At 35.4% G+C, this 11,486-nt stretch overlaps 2 protein-coding genes across 2 annotated transcripts in view; one reads left to right on the forward strand and one right to left on the reverse strand.

Moving 5' to 3' along the window:
* LOC101563650 (zinc finger protein 699) overlaps positions 1 to 11,486 on the reverse strand; it is a 959,136-nt gene that overhangs the window by 824,384 nt on the left and 123,266 nt on the right. The gene's annotated exons all lie outside the window — the stretch shown is intronic.
* The window catches only part of LOC101583892 (olfactory receptor 18-like), a 7,925-nt gene continuing 5,242 nt past the window's right edge, over positions 8,804 to 11,486 (forward strand). The window contains exon 1 of the mRNA XM_004632872.1: positions 8,804 to 8,832. Within this exon, the coding sequence (XP_004632929.1) occupies positions 8,804 to 8,832 (29 nt within the window). The remainder of the gene's footprint in view (positions 8,833 to 11,486) is intronic.

The following is an 11,486-nucleotide window of genomic DNA, read 5'->3' on the forward strand; positions in this document are numbered from 1 at the left end:
AATTTTAACAGGAGACCTTAACACACCCTTATCTCCAAAAGATAGGTCAATGAGACAAAAAATTAGTAAAGAAATAACAGAACTGATCGAGAGTTTGAAACAAATGGACTTGGTGGACATATACAGAGTGCTCCACCCAAACACAGCTGAATACACATTTTTCTCAGCTGCACATGGGTCATTTTCTAAAATAAACCACATACTAATCCATAGGCCATGCTTAAGTACATGCAAGAAAACAGAAATTATCCCATGCACATTATCTGATCACAGTGCAAAGAAACTCGAAATAAATCACAAAAGAAACTAGAAGAAAACCCTAAATACATGGAAAAGAAATGACACCCTACCCAGCAACCAATGAGTCACAGATGAAATTAAAAAAACAAATTCAACAATATCTACAATTCAAAGAAATTACAAGCACAGCTCATTGGAATTTATGGGATACAATGAAAGCAATTCTCAGAGGGCAATTCATAGCTGTGAATTCACACAATAGGAAAACAGAATGGGAACAGATAAATATTCTAATGCTGCACCTTCAACAACTAGAAAAGGAAGAGCATACTAAACTGAGAGTCCCAAAAAAGGGAGGAAATCATAAAGATTAGAGCAGAAATTAATTCAATTGAGATGAAGAAATCAACTCAAACAATTAAAAAAACAAAAACCTGGTTCTTTCAAAGATTAAATAAAATTGATAAGCCCCTAGCTAACCTCATCAAACAAAGGAAAGAAAAAAGTCAAATACAGGCAATAGGGAATGAAAGGGTGTATTTTCCACAGACCCAGTGGAAATTCAGAAGATTATCAAGAGCTACATTGAGAATCTTTACTCTCACTGAATAGAAGACATAGAAGAAATGCACAGATTCCTAGAAAAGTACAAATTACCACAACTGAATTGCCAAGATATAATCACTCTCAATAGCCCAATAACAACCAATGAAATACGAGATGTAATTAAAACCTACAGGCACAGAAAAGTCAAGGTTCGGATGGATTCACAGCTGAATTCTACAAGACATTTACAAAAGATGTAGTCCCTATACTCCTCAAACTCTTCCATGAAATTGAAAAGGAAACAATCTTCCCAAAATCATTCTTGGAGAAAAGTATTATACTGATACCAAAACCAGGGAAAGACGCAACTATGAAAGAGAACTATAGGCCTATCTCCCTCATGAACATAGATGCCAAAATCCACAATAAAATACTAGCAAATAGAATACCGCAAATCATCAAGAAGGTCATACACCATGACCAGGTAGGATTTATCCCAGGGAAGAAATGATGGTTCAATATTTGAAAATCTATAAATGTAATGCACTACATCAATAGAGCGATAACTAAAAACCACATGATCATCTCCATTGATGCAGAAAAGATTTTGACAAAGTCCAACACTCATTCATGTTCAAAATCCTACAGAAAATTGGAATAGATGTCTCTACTTCAATCTGGTAAATGCCATTTATGAAAACCCAGCAGCTAACATAATCCTAAATGGGGAAAAGCTGAAATCTTTTACTCTTAGATCGGGTACAAGACAAAGATGTCCGCTATCACCCCTCCTATTCAATATAGTTCTGGAATCATTAGCTACAGCCATTAGACAAGAGAAAGAAATGAAAGAATAAGAATAGGCAAAGAAGTTAAATTATCTTTATTTGCAGATGGCATAGTACTTTACTTGGAAGAACCAAAAAACTCCATCAAGAAGCCACTAGAATTAATAGAAAAATTCAGTAGCATAGCAGGTTATAAAGTCAATGCCCAAAAGTCAATAGCATTCCTCTACACAGACAACAAACACACTGAGACGGAAATGATAGAATCCATACCTTTTACAATAGCACCGAGGAAAATGAAACACCTTGGAATTAGTCTAACTAACGAAGTCAAAGATGTTTTCAAGGAAAATTACAGTACTCTGAAAAAGGAGATCATAGAGGATTTCAGAAAAAGGATAGATATTTCATACTCCGGGATAGGAAGAACCAACAGGTCAAATAAGACTCAGGACATATGAGAACTTGTACTGTAACATCATGTAACTCGGTAGTGTCCCAAATTTTCTGATCAAGAAGATTATGGGGCCAAAGAGGAAAGTGATCGATCACATAGAGTGTGCCTAAGGAGAGTCACATGGGGAGAAGACACTCTCTCAAGCTTTCACAGTGAGCACATTGGCCAAGCAATGGCCGTGACTCATCCATATGACTGCACTGACAAAAGTTCTACAATCTGAGGTACAGGATCTCAGGATAAATCCTGAGGGCATTTCACTGACCTTCTCTACCAAAAAGCTACAACTGTTGTTGCATAGGTCCTGCTTTACCTTGGTCTTAACCATTCAGTAGAAAAATATGAAGATGAAATATAGGAAGTAAAGCCATGCTGTTATGTTGAGCTGTGGGGGACTCAGGTCAATAAGTTCTGACATTGCCAATTAAACAGAAGACCCAATGCTATTATGCGCTACTATACTCTTTTAGAATATTTTGCTGAGTTTACACACCTATAATATTCAATAACGGAACTTAGAAAAAATGGGGTATACCAATGAATGTCCATTTTGTATCTGTGTATTCAACGTGGTTAAGATAGATATATAGTTGCATTCTCTTAATGAATAGAATGATTTGTTCTAATGGTGTTTGTAAATAGGATATCAAGTCCGCATCTCATACAGCAATTAACCACTAAGAAGAATATATGCAGTGTATTATTTGTTGAAACTGTACTTCTGATTTGATTTGAAACTGTCTCATTGCTATCTGTTTATCAATAAAATTTTAGTAAAAAAGAAAAGATGTGGCATTTTTACACAATGGAATATTATTCAGCTGTTAGGAATGATAAACTCGAAGCCTTTATATTGAATTCGTTTCCAGTTGAAGATATACCCATAAGTGAAGTAAACCAGACACACATGTATAAATATCGTAGAGTCTCCCTAGTTTAAGAACTCCAAAGAAGAAATACAAATAGAAAGATATAATACAAGTAAAAGGAAAGCAGGATCTCAAGGACTTAACTAATCAAAAGAGGGAAAGGAGAGGAGCTAGGAAACATACAGTGTCAAGCCATACAGTTATACATAGAAGATGAACAAGGCAATGATCCTGAGATTCTTCAGATGATTTTTTTAATCTAGCAGTTATTTGGAAATATTCTCACCGTGACTAACTATATATACTGATACCTGTGAACTAAGTTACTGCACTGGAGATGGTAAACTGTAATAGTAGATTCATGCTTGGAGTGCCTGTCATTCTGGTCTACTGAATATGGGCTGCTTGTCATGACATGATAGTTGCTGCTATGATATCTCTCAGGTAGATGGTTGTTCAATAAGAAGGGGTTGGTGAAGGAAAGCAAGAGACAGGAAAAGGAATATTGTGGGACTGTCCTGTTTCAAGGTTGTATATGGTGAGATTTTTTGGACTTATGTGCAAGCATGAGAAGTATAGAATTCTTTATACCTAGTTTCAAAATATAATCTAATTTTTATATGTTTTTTTATCATATTCTTTAGGGACTTAAAGTTCAACATATCAATACTTGATGAAAAATTCCTGTTCCATATTATGCTTAAGATGTTTGATATGCAGACAGATAGTGAGGTTAAGCTTAACAGCTTAATTTGTTCGATAATAACAACAAGCTTGTTTTCTGAATGGTTAACCACCTAAGTTTGCGGACCAAAATTAGAGAAAAAGGAGGGCTGCAAGGAAAGTCAACATTTTGGCCCTAACCTTCTAAGGTCAATTAAGACTCAGGACATATGAGAACTTGTACTGTAACATCATGTAACTCGGTAGTGTCCCAAATTTTCTGATCAAGGAGATTAGGGGGCCAAAGAGGAAAGTGATCAGTGATGTAGAGTGTGCCTAAGGAGAGTCACATGGAGAAAAAACATTCTCTCAGGCTTTCACAGAGAGCACATTGGCCAAGTAATGGCCATGACTCATCCACATGGCTGACACTGACAGAAGTTCTACAATCTTAGGTACAGGATCTCAGGATAAATCCTGAGGGTATTTCACTGACCTCAGACCCAAAAGATACTACTCTTGTTACATAGGTCCTGCTTTACCTTGGTCTTAACCATCCAGAAGAAAAGTATAAAAATGAAATAGAAGAAATAAAGCCATGCTGTTATGTTGAGCTGTGGGGGACTCAGGTCAACAATTTCTGACATTACCAGTTAAGTGGAAGATCCGATACGATTATGGACTACTGAACTCTTTTAGAGTATTTTGCTGAGTCTACACACCTATAATATTCAAATAACAGAACTCAACAAAAACGGGATACAGATGAATGTCCATTTTGTATCTGTGTATTCAAGGTGGTTAGGATATATATATATATATATATATATATATATATATATGTATGTATGTATTTACATTCTCCTAATGAATAGAATGAATTGTTCTAATGGTGTTTGTAAATAGGATATCAAGTTTGCATCTTGCAGAGCAATTAACCACTAGAAAGAATGTATGCAGTGTTTTAATTATTGAAACTGTCCTACCTATTTAACTTGAAACTGTCTCATTGCTACCTGTTTATCAATAAAATTATGTGGAATAAAATATCTAGAATACATAAAGATCTAAAACAAAATCACCAGGTCTGGGGAGATGGCTCAGTAGTATAAGAGCTTCCCTGGCAGGTACAAGGGCGTGAGTTCAATCCCCGGCTCCGCAAAAAAAATAAAATAAAATAAAATAAAAAATGAAACAAAATCACCTATTTTCAATTTTTGGTACTTTTTCTCTCTTAATTTCTTATACATTTCTTTCTTTTTCCTTTCTTCTTCTGATTTTGCATGTATATATCTCGTGAAATGAATAGCTGATTGGAAGACAACACTATGTATTACAAGAAATGCAGTGAAATTCATATTACTTTGTTAAGTGAAATTCTGTATCACTTGAAAATTTTTCCAGGTTAAATCTATTCTTTTCAAAAAATAAAAAGAAAATAAAAGGAACTAAAACAGGGTCCAGGGAGATGGCTCAGTGGAATAAGAACTTCCTTGGCAAGCGCAAGGGCCTGAGTTCAATCCCTAGTTCTGACAAAAAGAAAAAAAAACCTAAAACAAAATCAGATCTGTGAAATTTGAAGAATCAATCCAAAAATGGACATCTTAAATGAATGCACACTTTTCAGGTGAATAGGTACAAATAGCCAGGAAATATATGAAAAAAGTTCTATATCACCGGTCATTTAAGGATTTCAAATAAAAAAAACTCTGAAATTCCATCTCATTCCACAAAGAATGATTTCCAACAAGAAATTAATCAACAACAGATGCTAGTGAGTCTGTAGGAATCAAAGAACCTTCTCTAATGTTAGTGGGAATGTGAATTTATTTGTACAACTACAATGAAAATCAGCATAGACTAGAAGTTCTACTTCCTCCAGCTGTCCCTCTTCCAAGCATCTTGCTGAAAGTGTTAAAAAAAATCATACCGTGGAGATATATGTGTGCCCATGTTTACAGCAGCACATTTCTTAATAGCTAAATTGCAAAAAGATCCCATAAGCCCATAAATAGATCAACAGATAAGGTGTGGTTTGTGTATACAATAGAGTACCACTCTGTCATAAATAAGGATAAACACAGACTTTTTACCTAAATAGCTACACCAAGAGGACATAATTTTAAGTGAAATTAATCAGAGACATGCATTTCTTAGTGTTTCTCTTGAGTGAAAACCTCAAAAGGTAAATAAGACCAAAATGAAGCACAGATTTTGAGAAGCAGGAAGAAAATGTTCATGTGCAAAGGAAAACGAGGGAGGAGGAAGAGAAGATGAGAGAGAATGGAGAGAAAAATAAATACAATGAATGGAAGAAAAACAAGGAAGGGAACTTTGAAAATGAAGAGGGGAAGAGAGATTGAATACAAGGGCAAGGATAAAATCATTTAAGATATATATGTACAGATACAAATTTTTTTGGGTGAATGTAATCACTATGCATACCAAAAGCATATCAAAAATTAATTAAAAGCTAACTTACAGATATGTAAAGAATAATAAATAAAATGTAAAGACCAGTTTTGGTGAATCTATTAGAGACCAAGTGCCGACATTACAACTGAATCTGAATACTTAGACTTTAGTTTAAAAAGCAACTCTACATTAACATCTTTAAAGAAAAAAATTATACCTGCCATGTAGGCCCCGCCCCTGGAATATGTTTAGACAGCAATTGAGACTGTGCGTGGTGGCACACACCTGTAATTCCAGCTCTTGGGAGGCTGAAAACAGGCGGATCACTACAAGTCCGATCTAATAGTGAGACCCTGAACACACTGTGACCCTTTCCTAAAATACAAAAAAAAAAGAAAGAAGAAGAAGAAGAAGAAGAAGAAGAAGAAGAAGAAGAAGAAGAAGAAGAAGAAGAAAGAAAGAAAGAAAGAAAGAAAGAAAGAAAGAAAGAAAGAAAGAAAGAAAGAAAGAAAGAAAGAAAGAAATGACAATAAAACATATGTCATATGTTCACCACCACTGGCATATATCTTAAGTGTCAATTTTTTTTTGAATTCTTGAAAACAAAATATACATAAACACTCGTGTACATGTTTCCTTTTTCCCTCCCCTTCATTTCTCAAAAGGTGTTCCTATAATACAAAACCATGAAATATAACATATGCCTCAGTCTTCCATCACAGGGGACTCTTGAAAGTTCCAGGTCTGTAACTTATCCACTTGGGTTATTCCTTACTTTGTACCTTGTCATGGTGTTAGAAATTGTCTCATCACCCTGGTTGTCTTGCGCTCCCTCTTTCCTGGCGTGTAGTCATCTACAACCTGTCTTTGGTTGCCATCTTCTTCATCTCCATGATAGTGCCAACAGTGGTTGTGGACATTGTTTTACTTGTTAAAATCATTCCCTATGTTACTTCCTACCAAAATTTTTTTGTGTGTTTTTCTATGTAGTGGTGACATGTTTCAGACTTGAGGACTAACAGTCTTCTATGGCCAACTGTCATAATGTGCTGTGACTAATCACTACAAACCCTCATTTCTGTTGGGCCTCTCTGATCTGGCATAGTTTTTGCTTAGTGTCCTGGACTTTATACAATGCAGCTTAATTGCTTTATAATTTATGTATTTATTTTTTTCTTTTCTTTTCTAAGAGAAGTCTGTTTATTTATCATTCTTACCCTTAATGGAATTTCTCATCTATATAAACAGTACATTTAAAAATAAAGACAGTAAGTGAAGTGGCAACAACTGCTCTCAGTAAGTGAAGGAACCATCTAACTTTTTTAAAAAGACATTTTAGTTATTTTTTAATTTATTTGATACAGGATCTCACTACTCAGGTCACTTGAGTGACTCTCCTGCCTCAGCCTCTCCAGTGCTGGGATTACAGGTGTGATATACTTAAGTGGCATAAGAGCCTGCCTGGCAAGTGCAATTTCCTGAGTTCAATCTCTGGTACCAAAACATAAAATATAAAAAAAAAATCTTGATAAATAATTAGCTAACTCTGATGTAACCTTGGTTTTATATTGTAGTACCAGTTTTTACTTATCACTTGTTTTTAACTTGGACATGTGATATCTTTTGCAGAAAGAGCTTTAAGTAATTCAACAAATATTTAGAGTAACCCCATAAGGATTCATTGGCAAATTAATTTATGTATTTCAAGAACATGGATATTTATAATTCATTCCATGATCCTCACCATGTCCTTTTTTTCTTATCTATTTTAATACTCTACCAATAACAGCCATGCATTTTGTTGCTGTTACTTCTAGATTTTTTCCTAGCTGAGAAACAGCTTTTAAAAAATTAACTAAATTTTTTTCATTTTGAGAGCATCTTCATCAGGCAGGAACTCCAACATCTTCTCCACCTGTGATCTCACTAGTCAGGTTGCTTCATCTATCTGGCTTTGAAGAGTGTTTTGGCTCATCTCTTGGAAATGATCACAAGTAGACTTAAGGACACTCACTCCTCTAATGAATTGTTTCTTCTGCATCCTAAAACACAGGGGCATCAGTACACCCTTTAAGACGTTCTACAGGAGAACATTTTAATCTCAAGACATGACAACCATTTGTAATGGACATGTGACTTGCCAACAAAACTGAGAAAAAAATGTAAGCTGTACATCCTTGTTCACACTGTTTTTATAGTTAGTTGGTAATATCCGTGGTGCATAGTTTTCCAATGTAGTTATCACTTGTATTAATAAATAATGTATAGAAAATTGGTAAATAACTGTCCTACCAATATAGTTTGAAACTGTCTCATTGGTATTTGTTTCTCAATAAAATTATGGAAAAAAAGAAAATTGGTAAAAATGGCAAGTTTTTTGTTATTTCCATGGAATCACAATAAACAATAGAAATAAAATACAGGTTAATATTTGAAAAGGAAGTATAAAATGAATTCAGTCAATAATATCCAGACATTTCTGCTTAACATTGGCAGAGTTCCAACTGCTTGATACACATGTATTCCCTTTTCTTTTCTTCCATGAATAGTAAGCCCTTAGAGATTAGGAAAAAATAGATTAATTTTGTTAATGATGTGCTGTGTGCTCTGAACCTGCAAGATCATATAATAGTCAATAATTAGCTATGGTTCGACATCCAAATTTTTATTTTTACAAGTCCAGGGGCTCTATGCCGGCATCTCCTCTTCCACTGTTGTCTGTATCAAGAAGCTCCTAACAGGCCCCGTATTTATAAGTTTCAGTACGGAGTCTGCCTCTTTACAGGGCCCAGGCAAGAGACCTGCACTCTGTCTGCACTGTAGCCATGACCCAGCAGAGAAGCAGCCTTACTCAGTAAGTGCAGAGGGAGACCCTGGGTAAGGGACTCTCAGAAACATTATGTCCTCACTAGTAGGGCTACCATGACAGCATTTTACCCAATTTGAGGATGCTAATGCAAAACCTTTTAACCATGAGAAATGAGGTTATCTACTTTTGTTTTTAATATGAGCTTCAGATATGTAATAAGTTTTGCTCTCCTCTCACACTTGTTATATGTTTCATAGATATATCGCCCACAAAAGCCTAAGACATGTCTCCATAGAATGTGACTGAGAACCCCAAGAAAATTATGGAAGGGATGGTGGCATGGAGGAAGAAAGCCAACCTAACATGTATGCCATGTAACTTGTTTCATTTCATTTCAAAGGGACAGTATTCCCCAAGCCACATAAAACAAACAAAACTACATTTTTAAAAATGTAACTTCTATCAGGTTATAAGGTAAAATTAGTAAAATGGATTTGAATTGGATGATCTTCGAGCAGATTGTAGGTATTAGCTAGGGGATGCTTAAGAAAGGCACCCAAGGCAGCCCAAGATTTGTTGGGATAGTGACATTAGTTATGCCCCTCCAAAAAGAGATGCTTTGATCATTGTGTACTTTAACTTTGGTTTGTAGTTTACAGGATAAAGAAGTGGTGGACCCTGATGATCTAGCATAAGAATGGCAGTTATATGCCAAGGGCAAACAGCACAGAAAGTACAGAAGCATAACAAGCCAGCACACATCTCCTTACTCTACAAATTACATTGCAAATCTGTATTTTACCCTTCATTCTTATAGACTGCCTACTTGATCTGAAAAGGAGACATACTATAAGGTGTTGATTTCAGTTCTACTCAGGAACAGGTAGGCTGTTAGGATCTCAGAAACAGCATTGTCTCAGTTAATTTCTAGTTGACAATTGAGTTGAGGAAGACATAAACAAATATGAGTTATTCATTTCTGATTAATACATGAGACATAGCAAATAGGGGGCATATAATTGAAATATTATTCTTAATAATAATAATAATAATGTGCATTTTTATGGTCTTTCATAAAGCATCCTAGAGGTTACTACTTTCCATTTCATAAATGAGAAATGCATTTTTTTTCTTTTCATAAGTACATGCTGTATGTTTGGAGGGAAGTGACTCAGCAATTTGTCTGAGTTTTAAGAGCCGATTTTTTGGCATACAGGAGACATTTAAGTAAAAACTTTTCATGGACTGGGGAGATGGCTCAGTAAATAAGCACATGCCTGGCAAGCGCAAAGGCCTGCGTTCAATTCCTGGTTCCACAAAAAAAAAAAAAAAAAAAAAAAACAGTAAAAATTTTTCTTAAACAATGGATACAACATTTACTGGTACACTGAATTGGCAGTAATCAACGTAGCTTCAACAAAAGTGACATTTTCCTATCTGGATTATCATTCCTTTAAGGAACATCCCAAGGCAGAAAGGCAAAAAAATTAATAGCTCTTCTCTGTGTTTGTTATATGAGTCCGAGATTTCATCCAAAGCACTATGTAAAGGCTTTAAAATTCTGGCCACTCTGTTCATAGTGTCAGAAAAAACTAAGTAAGCAAGTAATTTTAGTCCTTAAGCTGTTTCACTTCTTAAAATCATACCATATCAGCTTTCACTGAATTTTGACATTTGTAGTCCTTAATGTGCCCGGTATTTTCATAATAATGGAATTGTTCATTTGAAAAATAGTATGATGGAATTGTATTAAGTTTCAAAGGATCCTTAGTCACCCTATGGCTTGTGTCTAGATGTTTTCCAAATACTGATGCAGGCCTGTGGGACAGGATTTTTCAGAAATAACTGAATATACAGTTTGTGACTGATTTATAGGGCAATACTGTGATGAATGGTGCTGAGAATAAGACTGGGTGATTGCTGGTCACTCCACTGATCGGACTGGCACTACCCTTATCCTAGCAGTCTGGAAATAATAAAAGGACCAGAAAGAGATGCTTCCACACTTTTTCTGCTGCTTTTTGTCTCCCACTGCTCTAGCCACTAAGAACTGCTGCCCTCTTCCATGTGCCATCCGGCCTTGGAGCCAACCAATTATGGGCTAACTGCTTTACAAACTGTGAGCCAAGTAAACCTTTCCCCTTTTAACTTTGGGTATCATCTACTTTGTTCCAGCAATGAGAGAAATGTAAATAAGACAGAATTTGCTAACAGAAAAGTGGGGTCATTCCTTAAACTATACCTGAATGTGTAGTTCAGGAGCCTTTTAGAATGGCTTGTGGGAAAAGCATGGAAAGGTTTGAAAATGTTCTTGGAAAAAAGTAGAGCTGAAACATCTTAGTCTGTTCTGTATGGGGGATTTTAGACAGAGCTCACAAGACAGATAGAAATCCTGTCAATAAAGACCAGGCTGACATGATTTTATGTTGAGCTGTAGGGGACTCAGATCAACAATTTCTGACATTGCCAGTGAAGCGGAAGACCCAATACTATTATGGACTACTGGACTCTTTTAGAATATTTTGCTGAGTTAACACACCTATAATATTCAAATGACGGAACTAAACAGAAAAAGGGATACAGATGAATGTCCATTTGGTATCTGTGTATTCAAAATGGTTAGGATAGATATATAGTTACATTCTCTTAATGAATGGAGGGATTTGTTCTAATAGTGTTTGTAAATAGGATATCATGTC

The sequence above is a fragment of the Octodon degus genome, unplaced genomic scaffold (genome assembly GCF_000260255.1).
Source record: "Octodon degus isolate 3935 unplaced genomic scaffold, OctDeg1.0 scaffold00050, whole genome shotgun sequence".
Lineage (NCBI taxonomy): Eukaryota > Metazoa > Chordata > Mammalia > Rodentia > Octodontidae > Octodon > Octodon degus.